This window comes from Tenrec ecaudatus, chromosome 4 (assembly GCF_050624435.1).
Source record: "Tenrec ecaudatus isolate mTenEca1 chromosome 4, mTenEca1.hap1, whole genome shotgun sequence".
NCBI lineage: Eukaryota > Metazoa > Chordata > Mammalia > Afrosoricida > Tenrecidae > Tenrec > Tenrec ecaudatus.
The window spans coordinates 34,286,204-34,308,136 of NC_134533.1; the positions used below are offsets into that span (position 1 = coordinate 34,286,204).

A 21,933-nucleotide genomic window follows, 5' to 3' on the forward strand; every position below is an offset into this window, starting at 1 on the left:
GAAGGACCAATCGGTTTATGCAATCTAATACGAAGCCTGCTGGTGGTGCTCTGGGGAACCCATGCTGGGAAAACACTGTACTCATGAAGGCTGTTTCCTGTAGACGAGGAGGGGGACTCCGTCAGGGCTATGGGTAGTACCGTCTTCTGGATCAGGAGCATAGGGCCCCTCCTGGAACAACCTGTGTCTGTGGTGATGATGGTGACAGGAACGAGTGAAAAGAGCAGACCAAGAGGAGAAGGCGTCTGCCACACCGACTCCTCCAGGTGATCTTCAGCTACTCAGTGGGGAAGCACCCCAGAACGATGCAGGCACCTGCTGGATGCACTTAAACTTCGTGGACTAAAGCCAGGCACCGTTAGAGAACCACACATTTATTTGCCTTTTATCAAATCTGGGGTTCAACCCACACCCAGCCAAAGCCAACCCACCAAACCCATCTCTGTCAAATCAATTGCAACTCATAATGAGCATACAGTTCGGATGAGAACTGCCCCAGGCGTTTTCCCAAGCTGGCAACTTCGTAGGCATAGAACGGCACACAGGTATGGTTGTCTATCAGCCGGAGAGCTCAAAGTCAATGGTGGCAGGTGTAGTTAGGGGAAAATGTGATAGCTTATCATTTGATCTCCCTTTTGAATCATTTTTAAGTGGTTTCAGCTTTAACTATTTTGTTTTGGGGTTTTTTTTCAATTGAGGTTTTTCTTGGTTTTGTCTACTCATTGTCGTTGGCTTCGTTTATTTGCTTCCTGTTTTGTGTCTTGTATGCTTTTCTGCACATGCAATCCAGGACAGGTGAATCCAGAGTGATAGTCACTGGATTCACAATTACCTAGGGGCATGCCAAGGGAGATTGGGGGGGTCGGGGGGAATAAAAATAAAAGACTGAAATGTTAAAAAAAAATCTGAGGGATCTAGACCTTACCGGAATCTTGAAGTAAAGTCTATGGCCCTGGCTTCAAACATCAGTTAGCTGCTCCTCCCCCAAAGCTATTAGAGGCGGGGTGGGGGGGGGGGAGGGAAGTCTACTTCGATAGGACTACTTTCGGTCTGAGTGTGTCAGCGGTTAAACAGGGTAAGTACCTATGTGTTCAGATGTTTGCATGGCAGCAACATTTAACAACCAGCAGGAACATGTATCAAGAAAAAGCTAAGGCATTATAGTTCATCCCTACAATCGAATCTTATACAACTAAGAAAAGAGAAAAAGAAACAAAGTGTAAAAAAGTGCTCTCTCCAGTCATGGGAAATGGCCTGTTACACTAAGTAAACAAGATGCCAAACTCTGTAGCAGCAGTCTGGGACACCTTGGTAGTACCGTGGATTATTTACCCAAAGGTCAGCAGTTCGAATCCACCAGCTGCTCCTAAGTTCCTGCAAATGCATCTCTGGAAGGCAATCCAATTAACTACTATTATTACCATAGCCATCTCTGAGACAGTAGGAATGGGAACTTCTGGGGCCCAGCGAGAGCAGACCCTTCCTGGTACCATGTGAAGATAATCTTATTTAAAAGCACTTGCAATGTTTTTAACAAGCAATAACTACGACCAAGGCAGGTTGGTCTGCAGTCTGAGCAGGCATCAAGAGCGTGGAATGAGGAAGGAGGCTCAGTCCCGGGGGGTAGATGCCCACCAATTCAAACCCACCTGGGGCTGGTAACTCAAGAACTTGTGCTGCACCTCACTCAGAGGGCAAAGGCGAGCAATGGGGCCCGCGCCTGCTCTAAAAGGTGCGAGTACACATATCAAAGCATTAGTAATACTCGGGTCCAATCCCACAGAGGGACAGGGATCCCGGTGTCACCGCGTTAACAGCACAAGACAGATGTGGGACACGGGAAGAAGGCAGCACATATTGAAGAGGCGATGGCTTGCAGTTCAGTTCCACAGAGGGAAGAGTTGAAATCCTTGTTTGCCAATACCTGAGAGGTCTAGAATCTTCTCTTTCCCACCTCTTCCTGAGCTTTCTTCCCTTTAAACAAATATGTACCCTATCTCTACACAAATAAAAGCATACCATATGTATATACACACATACATGCGTGTGTGTATATATATACATATATAGCAAACGTGTAGCCCCCTCATGTGTTAGTTGCCTATGCTATGCGCATGGGCGTACTATGTAGGTGGCACATTGTTTGCATGGGAAATATGGTAATGGCTTGTTGGGGAATGAAAAACAAGGACTGTGAGGCAAGTTGCGTCTAGGATGGGGCCTGAGGTAGGTAGTTTATTGTGCCAACCTGGCCAATAAACACATGTGGGGTTAATTGAAGGGCAGAGGGATAAATGACTCGGCGAGCCTCGCCTTTCTAGTTCTCGGGTCTCTTGCTTTCTGATGGTCGGGCCAGAGTGCAGCTGCTTTAGCCAGTTCCCTGCTTCAGCTGGCAAGGTTCACTTCCTGCAAGACATTCCCAAGGAGAAGCCGCATGGACCTACCCTGATGCAGCCCTGGGTGCTGGAGCAGCTGTGTGGAGACCCCTGCCAGCGCCGAGATGCTTGCCTTACACGCTAACTGATTCGGCTTTCTTCCTGCAGTCGGCATCATAGTGTGTGTTTTGTGAGATGGAGGGGGACTTTGTGGATTGGCGTCAGGCATACGGGTTAATGTTGGCCTTGTGGGCTTGGGCAGCATTGGGTTGGGATGTTTTCTTGATGTGCACTTACCCTTTATATAAAACTCTCTTATACATGAGTTTCTGTGGATCTGTTTCTCTAATATACCCAGACTAACACAGAGCCTGAACCCCTCTCGCCCCATTTAAAAGTGGAACAAGTCCTGACTAGGTTCTAGGCACCACTTCTAACAACGTACATCTTTCTCATTTAAGGCGAAAACACAGCCATTGGTGTTGCTATGTGGTCGGCTCCCATGTCGTGGTGACCTCGAGCACACTGGGATGGAACATGGTCCAGGTCCAAACCACCCCCCACGATTAACTGCGGACTGGACTGCTGAGATCCATGGGGTTTTCACTGGCAGACTGTCAGGCCTTTCTTGCTCATCATCATCATCATCTCTGGAAGCTTCATCCGAAACCTGCTCAGCATCACGCCAACGCACAGGCTTCCAAGGGCACATGGGGCTGTGTGTTGCTATGAGGAACACTGACCAAGAATTGAACCCAGATCTCCATGTGGAAGGGGGTAATGTCCACCTGTGAACCATCAAATGCCTTAATATATATTTTTTAAGCCACAAGGAGCTGTCATATCCTGAAGAAATGCATGGGAGGGAGGAGGGTTGTGAGTCATGTCTGACCTCTGAACTTCAGTAGCATGGAGGCAAATCCAACTTCACACCAGCCTAAGACCGATGGGCACCAGACAGGGGTCAGACATGCCTATACCCTCGATTCTCCTTTATTCCGGCACCAACTGTTCCTCCCACAACACGCTACTTGTCTACGGGACCTGATGATGTGTTGCAATGTCTGCGTAGAACTAACAGTACTCCTAATTAGGGGAGTGGGCAGGTGACAAAATGGGAAGGATGCAGCTCTTTTGGCCGCAGTATTTCTTCTCAGCCATGCCGGCAGGCATGTCTCTCTCTGGGCTCTGCCTTGTTCCATGGCCAGGATGCCCAGCAGGCTACCCCCACAGACTTGGAGTTGCTCCTCGGCCTCCTGCTCTAGCTGCCGGGGCCTGGGTACCACCTCTGTGGCCTCCGTCACTCAGAGAGGGATCTCTCACACACTCTGTTGGTGGCTCTTCTTTCTGGTCCCAGGATTCTCTCTCCTTGCTTCTGAGAAGGGTCACTGATACACACAGTAGGATGATGAGACCAATCAATACCCTCAATTGGTGTAGCACACATTGGCATGGTCCCACCCAATCGTGTGGTAGAAATACAAAGAGCCATAGGTAAGCAATTCCACTTAATCACGGTGGCAGTTCGATTTCATGTCAGCTGGCACTTGTGCAGGGGTGGGATAATCCAAGCTGTCACATGTGTCACAGCCTGATGATGCCTCCTGGGAGGTGTGGCCTTTTTAGGAGACAGTGGGGGACCCCTCTTTGCTCCCGCTCTGCCCTTTCACCTTCCTGCTTGCTAGGAGTCTGTGTCTGCCTACAGGGGCAAGTCTAAGTGAACCGCCAGACCCGGAAAATTGCCAGTGCCCTGCCGGGTTTCCACTGTCCTTGGGTGCACACAAGTCTGCACCCACGATCTTCCTGCATCCCTCGTCACCTTTCCGGGTCATCGGCCTGCAGCTCCATGAGTCTGCAGAGGGTTTCAGCTAGCATCAGACCCACGAACTTCAGTTGAAGTGCACCGAGATGCCTTCTTGATTTAAGCTGACTCCTTGATGGAAAGCGGTTTCTTGTACATCCATGAGGGTCGCCGGTTCTGTTTCTCTAGACATCCCAGCCTAACACAATTACACGTCCCCACTTTTTATCCAGAAGCACACCAAGGCCCAGAGGTTTTCAATAACCGGAGTAAGGGCACCTAGCCCACACAGGGCAGAGCTGAGGGGGTGTGGTTGGATGCAGAGTCTGGAAGTGGTTGCCTAGGTCTGAAGTCTGGCTGCCACTTAGCAGCTCGGACTGGGAACAGCCTTAGCGAGACCCTCACTCCCAGTGTCCTCAACCAGACTTTGAGGTTGGAAGAAGAACATCTACTTCCCAAACAAGTTACTCCTTACACATTCTTACAATGGCACCTGGTAGACAGTAGGGCCGGAGAACAGTGGCTTCTATGACCTCTCCCTGGTCTGTCTGAGTCCTGTGTCTCTGGGGCAGGGTGGGGGGGGGGAGGGGAGCAGGCTAGCCAAAGGGCTGGTGATTGGAGTCCACCGAGAAGAACTGCAGAAGAAAGGCCTGGCAATCTGCCTGTGCACAATCACCCCCTGAAAAGTCTGTGGAGCACGGCTGTACTCAGACACACATGGGGTTATGTCCTGAGTTGGAATCCACTCTATGGGCACTGGTGTCTGTTTCGCGGTTCTTAGGAAGCATACTCAATGACTTCTCAGACTCTTCTGGAAACAAGAGTGGAACCAGCATTTCCTCAGTCTGGGAGGAAGACCCTGTGCTGTGGCTGTGTGATGGCAGACCCCTGCTGTGATTTAAAAAAAGAAGGGAGGTGGACGCAGACAAAGGCTGGCTCGGCCTTGAGTTGGGAATCGGAGCGATATTCCAGCTTGGTTCACTCCAAGTTTACCTGCTGCTCATCTTGGGCTTCCTCATGGGGGTTCAATTGAAAACAGAACTCGGCTACTGAAAACGCACCACCACCAGCCACTGAGCTGGAAGAAAGAGGAAGCCGGGGCCTGAGGGTCATCGGAAGAGAGGGCTTATATGTAACCCAACCCAAAGGGGCATGCAGTGCAGTGAGAAGCCATAACTGGAAAGAGAAAAGGGAACCTCTCACAGGTCTACCTCATCTCAGACCGCTCCCCTCGCCAGCTGCCTGGCTGAGACACCACCTCACCGGACAGGACTTCCTGTTATTTCACATACAGGGGATGGAGCTCCTGGCCCCCCGTCCTGTCAGCCCCGCCCACTGGTGCAGGCTTGAGGTTGGGGCACAGGCAAGGCTGGGCATCTGGGGCAGCAGCACAGGGAGGGAAGGCCGGCTGCAGAGAGGGGCAGAAAGCCCCACAATCTCCTTCAAACAGAGGAGGAGCGCCCCCTAGGCAAGGGAAGCACAGGTTCACTGGTGCCTACTTTGCTTATTGGGTGTTCCATCCATGCCAGGGATTGTGAACTTGAAAAAGAGTCTTTGATTCTCAGGCAATGGGCTGAAAGACAGATGCCAGCTAGAGCTAGAAGCAGAATCTTTGAGGTGATGAAAATGTGAATTGGTTCCACTAGAGATTAGTAAGTAAGCACAAATAAGACTGTGCTGACCTTGCTTATGGGGTAATTCTACATAGCTTCCACATGAGAAAAGACCCCGGGCAGCAAAATCCATCTCGTTGCCCAATCCACTTCTAAAGAGAAGGATGGGATGGTGGGGTGGCTTTCTAGGCAGGTTCTGGCAAGCCTAGTGGTGAGCTTTCATCCACTGCTATCAAGTCAATCTTAATGGAATAGGGATTCCAAAGCTATATAGCTTGACAGAAGCACCAGCCTCATCTTTCTCTTTCAGAGTGGCAGGTGTGTTTGAACTGATGACCTCACAGTCAGCAGCCCAATGCTTACCTGACAGCACCACCAGGGCTTGCAATGGTTGGTTAGTCAGCTAGCCAGTCAGTCAGTCAGTCATCTCCATTGTTAACTCACTAATAGGCAGTTCAGTCTACCTCCACATTCAAGTATGCTGCTGGCCCTCTGCTGGGTCCCTTCTGGGACCCACCTGGACCTCCTTACCACCTGGATCAGAGGGCAGAGCCGAATGCTCTAAGAGCCAACCCTTGAGCTGGCACCTACCTCACTGGCCAGTGCTCGTGTGCCATGGCTGCAAAATACTCCTAAAGACCACTCCCGTCACTTCCACAATGGAACGTGTTTCCAGGAGGCAGCGTCTTTTAGGCAATAAGATATAGAAACAGCCCTTTCTTCCCCTGAGCCACTCTCCCAGGGCCTGTTGCATCATTTTCAACCTCTTTTCTGTGCAGGTAGATGGCAGGGGTTGAGAGGGGGAGCAGAGACCAGGAAATTGGGAGGGAAAGAAGGCGAGAGGGGGGGAACCCATCTAAGGTGCGCTTCCCACACGACTTGGTTCAATTGAACATGTCAAGGCTGCTCCTTTGTGGGCCCTGCTTTTTATCCTAGTGAAAGATGGGCCAGGTAGCAGCTCAGCACCACCAGCCGCTCCACAGGAGAGAGATGCTGTGACATTCTGCTCCCGTAAAGAGTTAGTCTCCAAAACCCACACAGGCAGTTCTAGTCTGTGCCGTGGGCTTGCTATGCGCCAGGACTGACTCAAGGACAGTCATAGATGCCCTGGTGGTGCAGTGGTGACAAGGCTCGGCGACTAGCCACAGGTCAGCGATGGGACGCACAGCCACTCTGTGAAAGGAAGGGGAGCCTTGGAAACCCTCGGGGGGCACCTCTACTCTGTCTACCTGGCTGTGATGGGGAGGAGCTGACCCGGTGGCAGTGGGCAGGGGACCTTGGGAGAAAGTCATGACCCGGTTCCGACAGGCCCCAGGGTTTTCCCTGTGGATCATTTCTGTTCCCCGTTTCTACCCTGCCCAAACTCCAAAGTGAGTTTCTCAACTGCAGAATCATCTGGGGCAAACCCTCCCAAAAGACAACGCCCCCACTTATCCCCACGATCTATTAGAGAGCCTATATCAGGGCACACCCTACTGAAGGTCAGCCCCTGCCAGCTGCGTGTGTCTTTGGCACCCTTCGGCAGTATGTGCGTACAAGCACACACCGGGCAGATGCCAGTGCCAGCTCAACCCTATGAGGTGGGGGCCAAGTTATTCCACCCCTCTATGCCTTTGCTTTGGCACCTATAAAATGGGGATAAAAGTACTTTGCCCCTAGGGCTGGGTCAAGTTTTAAAGAGCACCTATGAAGCACTTACAACAGAGCTTGCCACCTGGTAGGCACAAAACAAGATCCACTGTTAGCGCCTCGTGGAGCCAGGCCTCAGAATGGTCCACTTGGGCAGTGTGTGGGCTGGACCAGGTGCCCCTGCATCGCTGCTCCTCCCAACTCTCCCCCCAGCTGTGTTTCCCACCGCAACCAACAGAGCGCCTTCACAACATGGAAAAATCGGAGGGGCTTTCCCTCCTGCTACAAGCAGCCAAGTGACTCAGGAGGAGGGCCCACCGCAGGAGACCCAGCGCTGTTCTTGGCACTTCCTCCTTCCTTGAGAATCTCTGGGGCTTCCTCCACACCGCCCCAGTGCCTGCCCTATGCAAACCCAAGCGGGGTGCGTGGAGAGAGTTGGAGCAAAGTCTGAGTTTCCTGCCTCAGGCAGCTGCAGATAACCCATCTCGGGTTTCCGGAAAGCGCCATCTGTGAGCATGTCTTTCTGCAGAGAAACAGTCCTCCCAGGACTGAGACTAGAGCGCCGGGAGGGTGTGGGACAGGAGTATCCATGCCCGCCTGCTCCTCATTCACAAGGAAGGCTGGCAGTGCGGAGGCTAAGGTGCTGGGCCATGAAGCAAACGGTGGGCAGTCAACCCACCAGCCCGCCAGGGCTCCTCTGGAGAAGGGGGTGGTAGCCTGCTTCCCTAAAGACCTACAGCCTTTCTCCCCAAACTCTTCATGTACCCCAACCTCCGCATGCCCCTTCTGCTGTGCTCCCCTGAAAAGGCCATAGGAGAAGACAGGCGAGAAAACACTGTAGGGGAGCTGCTTGCTCATCCTCTCTCCCCTTCTGCTGCAAGCCCCCCAAAAGCTGGGGTCGCCAGCCTCAGCAGTGACCCCACAACCTGGTCCAGTGCCTGGCTGAGCATGCCACAAACATTCACTGATTGAAAAAGAAAACCCAGAGAAGCGCACCTTTTCCTCATTATGGTGAAAATGACAAGGGAGCTTCCAAAGGCTTATGGGAAAACCCCATCCCTCCCCCCATTCCAATTTTCCCATTTTTGCAGCCACTTCATTTACTGTAAACCAACATTTACTAATTCAACAGACAGTACTTTTAGGAACTCACTTACAGAGTTCGTGTCTGGCCCAGTGAATAGAAACCGTAGCTATTTTCATGGTTGTCCAACGTGTTTTAGTTACACAAAACGAACCGAAGGGCTGGCTGAAAAGAACATTCCAGCAAACGATGAGGCTCCAATGTCAGGAAGTCTGGCCACGCTGGTTCCTGGAAGAGCACACGCAACCCAAACTCCTAATTCGTACTTGTCCTCCCTGCCCAAAGGCACCACATCAGAGCGGAGGCGGCAGAGGGATGTTGAAAAGCCGCAAGGCCGCCCTACCAAAAACTCAAACCCAGAAGACACCGGGACCAGCCCAGCAGGGGCGACGGAAACTCAGGGAAGCCAGAAATGTAGACGGTGCCGACTGGGGACGCAACCAGAGTAGGTCTCTTCTGAAAAGTCAGGAACATGGATGCCCCAACTTTCTATGGCTTATTTCTGTAGAAAAGAGTCTGTTTTATGATCTTCATATGGAAAAACCACATGCCTTTACTTGTGTGTATGTGTTTCATAGAGACAGAGACAGAGGGAGTTAGTTGAGTTACAATGAGATGTAACATTTGTGATGGATTTGTTCCTAAAAGGTCCACTTTTCTCCTTCCCTTGATCTAACAACATTTCAGCATTTGACATCCTCCATCCCAAGTTCTTCCTCCTAGCTACCTCAGAGTCTATCTGCTTAAATTTATAGCTCATTTTTCATGATCTGCCTCATGAGCAAGATCGTTCAAAAACAACCACTCACTAACAGCTGATTTCTATCTGCTCTGCATTACAGAATGAGTTACATAAAACATGAGCCTCCTTTGGTCATTTTTGCATTGGCTGATATGGGAAGAATTCTCATTTCCCGGGCACTTACTAAATCCACAGGTCAATGGCCAGGACGGGCTGCAGTGACCCGGGGAGGCCAATTTAGGCTATGACATGGGACTTGGCTAATCCATCACAAACTATTACCCTTTGGCTCAAGTAGAATGGAGAGCTGAGAGAATCGTTTGCTCTTGGTTCTGCTTCGTGGAGAGGAGAACCAGCTGGCGCTCCTAGTAAGGTCACCTCACTCAAGTCTCAAGCCCTTGCACTCTCCATGCAGCCAGTCTGTGGTTTCCCAGGCTCTCCTTGAACTTCCCTCACCCAAACTGCAGGTAAAGCTCGATCCAGTGCAGTTCCTTACAGGGCCCTGCACTCCCGCAGGCGGTACTCCTGAGCACGGTATGAGAGGTGCCCTGGTGGTGCTGTCACGTAAGCATTGGACTGCAAACCCCAAGGTCAACAGTTCAAACCCACCAGCAGCTCCAAGGGAGAAAGATGAGGCTAACTTGCTCCTCTAATGATTTACAAGCTCAGGAACCGTTGTTTTTTTTTGGGGGGGGGGGTGTTTGCAGGGAGTCAGAATCAACTTGATGGCAGTGAGGCTTTGCTTTGGTGATGCAGATGATTAAGCACTGGGCTGCTAACTGAAAGACCAGTGGTTCATGCCTACCAGGTGCTGGGTGGGAGAAAGATGAGGCACGCTCGGCACAGCTCTACTCTGTCCTACAGGGTAGCTAGGAGTGGGAATCCACTGGAAAGCAGTGACTGTGGGTTATCACTTTATGGCTGATGCTGGTGGCGCAGCGATTACAAGCTGGGCAGCAGACTAGAAGGTGTTCCATTCAAAACCACCAGCTGGTCTCTGCTTCACATTCCTGCTGACAAGCAGGTGGAGCTGCGCTGATGCACCCAGAGCCCTGGAGCTGGAGGAGGAGCCATGTGGTGACACTTTGCCAGTGCTGAGATGCTTCCACTGCCACTGGATCCGCAAGACTTTCCACCCCCCAGCCTGTGATCTTCCTGAATTCAGCGTCATTGCATGGGTTGCATGAGTCTGAAGAGGAATTTATAGACTGGTATTGGACATAGGGGCTAATGTTTTCTCAATATACAATTGCTGGACTGGGCTGGGATGTCTTCCCCATATACAATTGCTTTTATAGAAGGCTCTTTCTTATACACACACACACAAACAAAGAAACAAACACACCGAAGCCATCAGCTTCTCCATCGAGAAGGACGAGGCTTTCTCCCCCCACAGAGATTAACAGCCTCAGAATCCCACAGCGTCAATTCTACCCTGTCCCAGCGGGTCACCGTGAGCCGGCACCGGCTCAATGGCAGTGAGCCGCGGGCAGTTACTGAGACGGGGTGCTGGATCCTGTGTGCCTGTTAGAAAAATGAAGTAACTTTCCCCAGGTCCCACAGCTAGTGCGTCCCCTCGATCCCTGGGCCCTCTGAATCTAGAAGCTGTTCTCCGAGCTCCATGACCCTGCACAGTTCTCCTTGCACACAGTCAGGCTCTTGCATGTAACTGAGAGTAGGGCTGGCTGGGGCACAGCCTAGCCTACCCTCTCCTTTCATATCTTCTTTCTGATCGTGCCCATTTATGATAAAAATGATTTGGAGAGGGCGCGAAACCCTCTGCTAACTTTAAGGACAAAGGCATTTCTATCCCGAGATGTCCATTCCCACGTTCCACCCTCTCTGAGCCCCACTAGCAGACGTCACCCCGCCCCCCCCCGCCCCCCCTCCCAGCCCCATCCTCTGGTCACACCTCAATCCTCTGTCTCAATAGCTCCATGCTGCATACAAGTGTTCTGATAGGAAGAAGAGACAGAAAGCACACCCCACCCAACCCAACCGGGCCCTCAAATATCACCAGAGCTCTACTAGCGCTCACCTGAACGTTGGCCAAAACAAGGGCCAAACGAAACCCACTGCCTTCAAAGGATTCCAACCCACGGCAGCCCTGCAGGACAGAGTCAAACTGGCCACAGGGCTTCCGGGGCTGTCAATCTTTAAGGACACAGAGCAGGCGATGGCTTCAAGCCACTGACCCTTCCATCAGCAGCCGATCCCTTTTGGACTAGCGTGTCACCAGGGTTCCTGAAACCAGGGCAGCTGTGTGTATCTCCACCGAGGCCCTTGGGGCACATGTGGGCTGCCTGCTTCACTCACAGGGGATTTCTAGGTCCCTTATGAGCCTGGGATTTGCTCATTTCCCATTCTCAGAAACTGGCATCTGTCATGGGAAAAGTCTACCTCCTTCTGAACCATCCCGGCCAAAGGATGGGGAGCTTCCAAAGCACAAAGCACGGGCGTTAGAACATTTGACTGACTGGCCTCCATTCATACCTGTTTCTGCAAAGTCAGCCACAGAAAGCCCTGTGGGACACAGGTCACTTCAACACACCAAGGCTGCCGGGAATTGGAATCCAAGGACAGCCACAGGGGGGTCATAATCCCAACCTCGCAGGGCCAGAAGGAGGACAGACTATGTCCAAGAAGCCAAGCACTTGCCTGGACAGTCACCACCACCGCCCACCGGCCCACGTTAGCACCCTTCTCCCTACTCCCTCTGCCTCCAGCGCTAGAATGTAAAAGGCTGCCATCTGCCCACGTGCTGATCGTGTGACGGAGCCACTTGTGGCTCACATTCAGTGCACAGATGAGTTTCGTTGGGCCTGCCTCAGTGTTTGAGAAGGGTTACCAGGACTATTGATCAGCGTGAACAAGTCAGCTGAGCTTCTTACTCTTCAGATCTACGTGGGGGTTTTCAAAAAGAAGCCCCTTGTTTTTTAATTCCACTTCTCCACCACTATGACTGAGCCCCTTCCTGTCCACAGGAGATCAGATTGACAATAACCACCCCAAAGAATACGGGTGTTGGCAGTGAGCCTATGTTAATGAGGAGGGTGGGGAGAGGCAGGCAGAAAAGGAGAGTAACTCTAAAGAATATCATCAATGACGCTGAACTGTACATGAGGGACTTAGTGTGTGTGTTTGCTGTGTAAATAGTGTGGTCACTCTTAAGAAACAAGGTGCTCCCCCCAGCCCACATTCCACCAAGGTAAGCCCCTCTGTATGGATGGGGGGCTCTCCAGACCTCTCTACCTTGTACCCCACTGGCTTCACTCACTACACCCACCTACTGGGCGCCCAGAGGCTGCTGGGTTAGTGGCTCATGGATAACCAAACTCCAACTTATTGTCATCAAGGGGATTCCAAATCATAGAGACCCTACAGGACAGGGTAGAACTGGCCGTGTGGGTTTCTGAGACTATAGTTCTGTACGGGAGTAGAAAGCCTCGTCTTTCTCCCTCAGAGTGGCTGGGAGTTTGGAACTGTCGGCCTTGTGATGAACAGCCCAATGCATAACCACAATGCCAGTAGAGCCCCTTGGGGGCTAACAGCGTTGGTGACACTGGGGGTGGCCTGCACCTTTCCTAGTTACTCACAAACAAAGCCTTTGGGTTTAATTTCAGACTTGGTCTCCTGAAGTGAGGAACCATTAGGGAGTTCCCGAGCCGCAGGGGTCTTTATTTATACTTCTATTGTGAGCAGGAACCCTTCAGGCCAAGGCCGGGATCAGTCAGTCCTTGCAGTCACACTGAGTGTGAGACATGGGGGTTCGGCACCAGCTTAGCTCCTGTCCCTCAACTTTCAGGGGCCTCAGTAAAGGAAGGCCTTGGGTGAGAAGAGCTCTACTGTCAGCCCCCACTTGTGTAATTACACGAAACCCAAGCGCACATGTAGAAATCATACCACAATTCTATTTACTTAGGCGAGCTAAAGGTTTTAATGAAAGCAGAGCTTTTAAGACACTTTGTTGACCCTAAAATGAGGCAGTCACTGAATGTAAACAGGATTAAATAATGGCCCTGTTTATTGTTCTGGTCATTCTGGGCCTTTTGCCTTGAGACTCTGTACTTAACACATGAGAGGCAAGTCAACAACAGGGAGTTGAAAGGCCTCATGGCTCAACCTCCTGACCCTAGGAGACAATGCACTGTGGGTTTTGCCAGCATCGCTGTCCTTATTTCACCCAAACACAAGCCCCAACCACACCTTGATCCAACCTGGCGCTCTCCTCAGCTGGGCCTTCTTTGGGCTCCTTGCTCTGCCGCCACAGGCTCCACACCTGGGCTTTCTTCCACCTGAGGGCCTAATCACCTGGCCCTTCCTTGAGCTACTTCCACCTCAGCCCAAGCATCTCATCCACCAGACCTGCCTCCCGGCAAGACAAAGTCATCCTACAGTACACTTTCATCCCGCGGGCTGCATTGTAGAAGCTGTGCTTTTTCATTCATTCGTGTGGTCAGCTACGGAGCCCTGGGGGTGTAGAGGTTACTCATTGGGCTTTGATCCGCATGGTTGGCAGTTCAAAACCACCAGCAGCTCCTCTGACAAAGACTGAGCTTTGGACCTCGGTAAACAGTTAACAATGTCAGACGCCCGCCGAGGGTCACTATGGGCCAGCATTGACTCGATAGCAGTGAGAGTGTGATCAGCTGACTAAGGATTATTTCCCTGGCAGAGTACAGATTCCAGGGAAGCAGGGACCATGCCTCTCTCCAGAGCCTGGCCAGCGAGGGCTGAATGAGTGAGTGAGTGCGTTCACGTACAGCTCTTACTACTTTATCAAAAAAGATTCTACACGATGATAAGCTCCAGAGCAAGAACCGTGACTCCTTGTGGTTTGAACCTCCAAAGGCTAATGATAAGAATGCACTACAAGCGCCAAGGAATCAATGGGGGTGTCGGGCCCTGTTTTGATAGCTTATTTCTAAAGGGTTAACTCGAATGATGCTTCCTTGCTGAGAGCCCTAGGGCAGGTGAGGCACAAGGAAGTCGACAGCTGGCCCAAGAGGTTCCCATCAGTAATAGAAAGTGTAGCAACAAAGTCCCAAGCAGTCTGGTCCCAGCCATTGGCTCTGGGTTCAATCTACCCCTTGTCTGTCAGTGTGTGGCACTGCGGTGGCTTTGGTGTTGCTGCGATGCTGGATGGTACGTCACTGGCATTTCTGTGGTGGACAGGTTTCATCAGCACTTCCGGGCGAACAGCCTAGAAAGAAGGAACCCGCAGACCACTTATGGGAAATGAGCCAGTGGAAACCTCCTCACCAGCAGGCCGTATGTGACACGGTGGCGGGAGACGCGCCCCTCAGGTTGGAAGGCACTCACAGTGGGACTGGGTCATTACTGGCAATTGGAATGGAAAAGTTGGAAACAAAGAGCAGGGATCAGCAGTTGGAAAATGGAATTTTGATACAATTTGAACAATAGAATTGTGTACGACCAATGACTTCTTTATTGCAAATACCTTTTTTCCAACAACATAAATGGTGCCTGAACCCATGGAGATTGTCAGGTGGGATACTCGGGAATCAAATATGTGGCCAGAGATGATGGAGAAGCTTGGTTTCAGCAGCCAGAGCAGAGCCAGGGGGTAACTGTGGAGCAGGCCATCAATTGCTCACAGAACTGACCAGCAATTGCACATTCAAGTTGAAGAAAATTACAGCAAGACCAAGAGGGCCAAAATACAACCTGGCGTATATTCCATCTACGTTTAGGGACCCTCTGAAGAACAGATTTGGCACACTGCACACGAACGATCAAAGGCCAGAGGAGCTGTGGGATGTTGTCAAGGACGCCCGAAGTGAAAAAGACACTCAGTGAAAACACAGGAAAGAAGGACCAACTGGATGTCAGAAAGGAGTCTGAAGCCTGCTCTTGATCGTAGAGAAGCTAAAGCAAAAGCGGGAGAGATGATGTTCTGTTCAGCTCTTTTACGTTGAGCACTGTGCAAATCCCTGCAGGGAAGAACATGGTCACTATTTCTCAAACTGGAAAACAAAGGGGAAAAAATCAACCTCTATAGCGTTTGAATATTGAACGAGTCTCTGGGCAGGAAGCATCAAGAGGAATTCACAGTCACGGAACCAAAAAGAATTGACCATCCAACCACTGAAGAGGTGGCATATGATTGGGAACCGAAGGGATGGAGGAAGAATGCCAAGCTGCAATGAAAGCACTAGAGAAAAGCAAAGCTCCTGGGATCGACAGAATACAGCTGAGACGTTTCAATAACGTGCTCTGGACCTGGGAGCACAGTTCTCTATCCAAGAAATGTGGATGACGGCTACCTGGCCAATCACTGGAAGAGATCAAAATTGGTGCCCATGCTGCAGAAAGGTGGAATGAGCGAACATAGAAATTATCAACACTCTCATTAATATCGCATGCAAGAACATTTTGCTGAAGATAATTTTAAAATATTGGCTATAGCTTATCACCAGGGAGCTGCCAGAAATGTATGCCAGATTCAGAAGGACAAGGGGACAAGGGGGACCTTTGTTGACCGATTGCTCTTAGCTGAAAGCAGAGAATGCGGAACGATGTGTGCTTGTTTTATTAACTATACAAAGGCATTTGGTTTTGTGGATCATAACAAATCATGGACACCATTGTGAGGAATGGGGGGGCCGAGAGCCCTTTATTTGGTTCATCTGGAACCTGTAACGAGACCAAGAGGCAGTCATTCAAATCCTCAAGGGGCTAATTTAGCATCAGGAAAGGTGTGCATCTGAGTTGGACCCTTTCATTATACTTACTAATCTGTATGGAGAATAAATACACCAAGAAGCTGGACTCTGAAGAAGAATGTGGCATCAGGATCAGAAGGAGGCTCCTTAGTAATTCTGTGATCCCTGTTGAAAATGAAGAGGGCTTGAAGCACCTACTGATGGAGAAGGAACCACGGCAGCCTGGAGTATTTATTTACCTCAATCTAAAGAAAACGGAAATCCTCACAATCAATGAACTGCTGTAATAAACAGTGAAAAGACGGAAGTTCCAAGGATTTCATTTTTCTTGCATCCACAATCAATGCTCAATGGAAGCAGCAGTCAGTAAGTCAACTGAAGTGTATTGCAATGGCTCATCTGCTGCAAAAGTCCTCTTCCCAATTTTAAATAGCAAAGATGTCATTTGGAAGATAAAAGCGTGCCTGCCCCACCGAGCCAGGGTATTTCCAGTCGCCTCATATGCATGGGAAAGCTGGGCATCAAGACAGAAGACTCGATTTGAACTATGCGTTTGAATTATGGTGCTGGTGCAGAATACGGATATCCCACGGGCTACCCAAACAAGCCTGTCTTAGCAAAAGAGCAATCAGAATGCTCCTTAGAAGCCAGGATGGTGAGACTTGGTGTCACATACTTTGGGCATGTGGATGGGAAGGCCCCGTCCCTGAGAAGGACCTCATGCATGGGAAAGTAGAGGTCAGGGGAAGCGAGAGGGGCATAGTGGCTGCAAGAGTGGGCTCAAACTTAACACCTATTGTGAGGACAGCGAGGACTGGACAGGGCTTCACGCTGTGTGCACAGGGTTGCTAGGAGCCAGACCCAACCTGAGAACCAGGTAACAACAGCAGGGATTGAATTGCACTCCGCAAAATATATGCTAGAATCCCAACCCCTACAGGGATGTAATTCAATTTTAGAATCGGGATTTTTCTTGCTATGTTAATGAATCCATACCAGTGTAGGCTGGGTCCCAAACCTAATCACTTCTGAATTACAGAATGAGATTAGACACAGGGATGATCACTCAGAGGAAGACATCTGCCACATGAGGGCTGTCTGCAAGCCAAGGAACCCAGACATACCCAGGGCTCCCAATCAGGAAGGAGTCACCACAGCTGAGACTCTGATCTAGAAACTCCAGAACTGTGAGAAAATAAAGTTCTGTTCTGCAAAGCAACCCACATGTGGTATTGGCATGATAGTGGTACTAAGAAACGGAGAGCATGCCTCCCGCGGTGCCTCCAGCATACTGTTGTCAGATACCAAGCCGATTCCCACTCACAAGGGCTCCATGCCGCAGAAGGGCACTGCCGCAGAGGGCTCTCTGGGCAGGAATCTACACCAACAGATCACCAGGGCTCATCTCCCAGGCACCCACTGGGACCTGCCAGTGGTTCAGTGACCTGCCAACCCAACAAGGCTCCTTGCTTAATGCCTACGTAGAAAGTAACAGTAGCTATCATCTCTCCAGGGGCCCTGGTGGCATAGTGGCTTACTCACTGGGTTGTTAACCACAAGGTCAGCAGTTCAAAACCACCATCCACGTCACAGGAGAAAGGAAAGGGTTTCTACTCCCATAAAGATTTAGTCTTGGAAGAAAGCAGTTCTGCTCTGCCCAATGGGGTCGACTTGATGGCAGTGAGTTGAGACCTTGGGCTCCATCCGTGAGAATTGATGATAGAAGCCATGACAGAATTCTCACCCTCCAGGAGGGAGCCCAGGGCAGCGTTCCTGGCCCATGCACTTTCTGCTCGGCTCCCCACCCCCAACCCCCGTGCGCCAGCAGAAGGCTGTGTGCTAATGCTGGACGGGTCAGTCGAGCTTCCAGCCGAAGGTGGACTAGGAAGACCTGGCGATCTATTGCTGGAAACCACCCAGTGAAAACCCCATGGGTCAAGCTGGCCTGATTCACGACCAGTCCTGTCTACTTTGGGGGTGACCACACTGTTCAGGACCAGGTGCAGGGCCGGGGAGTGGAGTGCATTCTGTAGGGTATGGGTCCACCTGATGGCAGTTACCAATACCACCGTCATCTTCTATCAGCCACTCGGTTCCCCCAAATACACACAAGACCCACACCCACCCCCACCACCGCCCCACACGGACGAGCCCTCTCTGGTTCAGACTGCAGATAGGCAAAGGTCCCAGAATTCAACCACCACCACAATCACACAACAGGTGAGAGATGAGGCAACAAGGACCAAAGAGCAAAGAAACCCCTTCCGATCAGGCTCTTGGGGGTGGAGCCCCTGAGACCCCATGCAGGCCCACGGGGAAATGCCCAGCTCCGGCCTGCCACTTACCTGATGTTTTCATTCAGCACGTAGAGCTCGTTGCTTGGCAAGCCACCTCCTTTGAAGACATTGATCACAGCCGTCTGGACACTGTGGGGCGACAGCAGGAGCCCCGGTTGGTGGGTCGGCCCACACAGGGCCATCTCAGAGATGAAGGTGGCCCAGGTCATTAACGCTTTTCCTCCCAGCCCTCCTCCTTTCCTTCCCAGGGCCCTTGGAGAGGTGAGAAGATGGAAGGCTGTCCAATGAGGCATTGAATTTACCTTCCACGTATGTCTGCACGTAGATCACCTGTCAAATACCCACCAAAAGGCAGGAAACAGGAACTGTGTCCACTCTGTGCTTGGTATACCGCGGGGTCAGCCCTGCCCCAGATGCCTGTGGTGCACAGATACAGGGCCTCCCTGGCACCTGCCACTCACTGAACTTTCTTTCCACAAGCCTGTGGCTTATTAGGTAGTAGGGTTACTTGAGGGCAGGTCTGGGTCACATGCATATTTACACGGACCCACTGGGGGGTAACACATTTGGAGCATCATTAGTGGGCCAATGAACCGACTCGTAGACCAGAAGCTCCAGAACACGTAAGGAAAAGTGCCCTTCTCGTGTATGATTGGAACTACCGCGAACTTCCAGCAAGTTCATTCCAGTTCAAGCCCCTGCAGTGAATCGGCCTTTCCTCCCCAGATATCGGGAGCCCTGGTGTCCTGTGGAATGGGGGTTGGGCTGCTCACCACAAGGTCAGTGGTTCAAACCCAAACCCTCCAGCTACCCTGTGGGAGAAAGGGGAGGCTGCCTGCTGCCATAAAGTTGCTATGAGTGGGAATCGGCAGATGACAGTGGGCTGGGTACCCCAGATGTACTGCCTCTGACCCCACACTCTTGATGGCTACATACCCCCCCCCCAGGGCTCTTGTGGAAATGCAGGTCTGCCTGTGTGCCTCTGGGGGAGGAACCCTGAGGGTGTGTACCAGCGAAGCACTGGGTTGTGGTCGGCAAGATCAGCAGTTCGAACACACCAGCTTCTCCAGGGGAGAAAGATGGCTTTCTACTCCAGGAAACTGTCTCAAACTCGCAGAGGAGACAGCTATGAGTCAGCAAAGAGACGATGGCAGGGATTGGTTTGCTGGTTTGGTTTGAATACCTGGCATGGAAAGGCACATTCTCAGAGGGGCTTGCACCAGAAGGACCCAGTTGGATGCCCTGCAGCACAGGACAAGCTTCCTGAAGCAGCCATCACAGAGGAAAGAGCAGCTCTCTAAGGGTCGGATGCCACCAGCCCGGCTGTGTCCTGGGCGACCTCCCTTACCTGTTCCAGGCAGAGTTGGATCCCAGCTGCAGAGCCTGGCGGGCTGCTTGGAACCGGGGCAGGTCGCTGAGCACCGGGGAGCTCATGAAGCGGGGTCTGGGCCTGCGGAAGGAGCCCATCTTGTGGAACTCACTGGGCAAGTTGGGAGGGAAGCTGCGGGTCATACGTTCAGGTGCAGGGGCAGCCTTCTCTTCTCAGCCAGATGGTCCCAATTGCCCACAGCAAGGTCGACTTCTGCTCCCAAGGCTGCCGTCTGGCCCCGAGGGTTTCTTTAAAGCCACTGACTTAGCCAACACCTGAAAGAGAGGGCAGCTCTCATTGAGAACTCCTGGGCTGAGCAGACCACATCTTAGAGGAAGTTGGCTGGGGCTTTCCAGCCCAGCTACCCTAAAAACAACTCCTGGACCGGCACTCACAACCTATGCCACGCAAGCTCCCATCGACAAGACCCTGCGGGTCTCCTTCTGTGGTCACCCCCAAAGTGGACAGGCAGTGACAGCATGGCCACGTGGAGGCCGGGCCTATACAAAGTGCTTTCTGCACTGTGCTTCAGGCTCATCCTGACAAATGCGTCTCAAAGTTGGGGCTGTGGCTGGGCTTAGCCCAAGAATCCAAGAGCTCGTGTCCTGGGTACCAAAGCCCTCTGCCACTGGCTCTGTCACAGCAGTCCACCTGTGCTGCTCAGGGTCCACCAGTGCCCCTCACCCACCTCACCTGTAACTTACCAGTCCACTTTGTCAGGACACCTTTCTTGAGCCCACTGTGAACTGCAGAGGACCTAAAGATATCTAACATAGATTTCCATAGCCTGTGGGGAAATGATTGTTCGGTCCTGTACTCATTCGTCCAATAAATGCTTTGAGCACATATTTTATGAGCACCTACTAAGTGACAAAGAAGCCCTGGTGGCACAGTGAGTGCGTGACACTGAGCTGCTAACTGCAAGGTCAACAGTTCAAAGCCCCATCTGCTCCAAGGGAGATAAATGAGGCTTTCTACTCCTGTCAAGATTCAGTCTCAGAAATCCACAGACTCAGTTCTAGCCTATCCTATAGGGTCGTGATGAGTCCGAACTGACACAATGGCCGGCGTGAGTTACTTACTATCTGTCAGGCACTGGGGATAGAACTTACAACCAGCAGGCACTGTTCCAACCATGCGGTGACCCTCCGCCAAGTTTCTGCTTGTGTCTACTGCCCCATCCTGCCCAGGATTTCTTCCCTTGTCTTCTCGTTTCATCCAAACCCAACTTAACCTGCAGGCTTGGGTCCCGGCGGAGCTCCCTGTAGCATGTGCTGGGAGGCTTTTACGGCTGAGTGGCTAAGACAATGGCTTTGCCGGAAGTTTGGTTGTAACCCCGCCACGCGCACATGGCGCGGCTTTGGGCAAATTTACAGCACTTCACTCAGAGCCGTTGGCTGTGACCAATGGCCACTTGGTCAAAGTGTCGAGGGCTGAAATGAGGGCCACAACCTGCCCAGCAGACGGCAGATGCAGGGCCCTCGTTTCCCTGCATTCAGAACAGTGTCTTTTATTTCCTCTACTCCCCGGCCCTGCAATTTCCGTTTCCTTCTCTTTAATGGGCCGAACTCTAAATCACTGACTTCTGATGAGTTTGGGAGCTGGTCAGCGCTCCAGTCACATTGTTCTGGAGGATTTACGGTTTAGCCCGTTAGTATCCTCACGGTGACCTCTCTCACCGGCTAACACGCTGTCCAGTCAATGCCGAATCACAGCGCATCTGGAGGCCAGAGGAGAACTGGCCCGCGTGGCATCCAAGCCTATAAATCTTTAGGGAAGCAGATTGAGGCATCTCCCTCTCCTCCGAGCGACGGGTGGGTTCAAACTGCTGACCTTTTGATGGCTGGGCACTTACCCACTGTGCAGCCAGGGCTCCTAGAGCCCCCAACCAATGCTGAAATCAAGATGTTCCCGCCAAACGCAGAGGGAGAAGGGCCTGAGGCCAGAGCTGTCGCGTTTGCAGGGAGCGCCAGCAGTGTGCCACTTCTCAATAAGACGCATATCTCGGGTTGCAAGAGGAGCAAGGCAGCTGAGAGGGGCACCGCGGCATCCCATGAGCACGGCACACATGAGGAGCCCTGGGAGTGCGGCAGTTATGCATTAGGCTGCTAATAGCAAGGTCAGCAGTTCAAAACCACCAGCTGCCCCATGAGAGAAAGAAGAGGCTTTCTACTCTCTTAAAGAGGTACAGGCTCAGAAAACAACAGGGGCAATGTGAATCAACTCAATGACAGTGAGGTTTGTTTGGGGGCTGAGGGGCGTGGTCTGTGTGTGTGCATGTGGTGGTGCAAGCAATAGCAATGGCAGTGAACCTGGCATTTAAGAAGTAGCAACACT

General features: G+C 51.6%; 1 protein-coding gene across 1 annotated transcript in view; it reads right to left on the reverse strand.

Annotated features, from left to right (window-relative positions):
- Nucleotides 1-19,862, reverse strand: part of PRR5L (proline rich 5 like) — a 67,560-nt gene extending 47,698 nt beyond the window's left edge. The window contains exons 1-2 of the mRNA XM_075548365.1: nt 19,576-19,862; nt 18,276-18,356 (exon numbers count right to left, since the gene is read on the reverse strand). Coding sequence (XP_075404480.1) covers nt 18,276-18,356; nt 19,576-19,739 — 245 coding nt within the window. The 5' untranslated portion in view covers nt 19,740-19,862. The remainder of the gene's footprint in view (nt 1-18,275; nt 18,357-19,575) is intronic.
- Nucleotides 19,863-21,933: the final 2,071 nt, after the last annotated feature.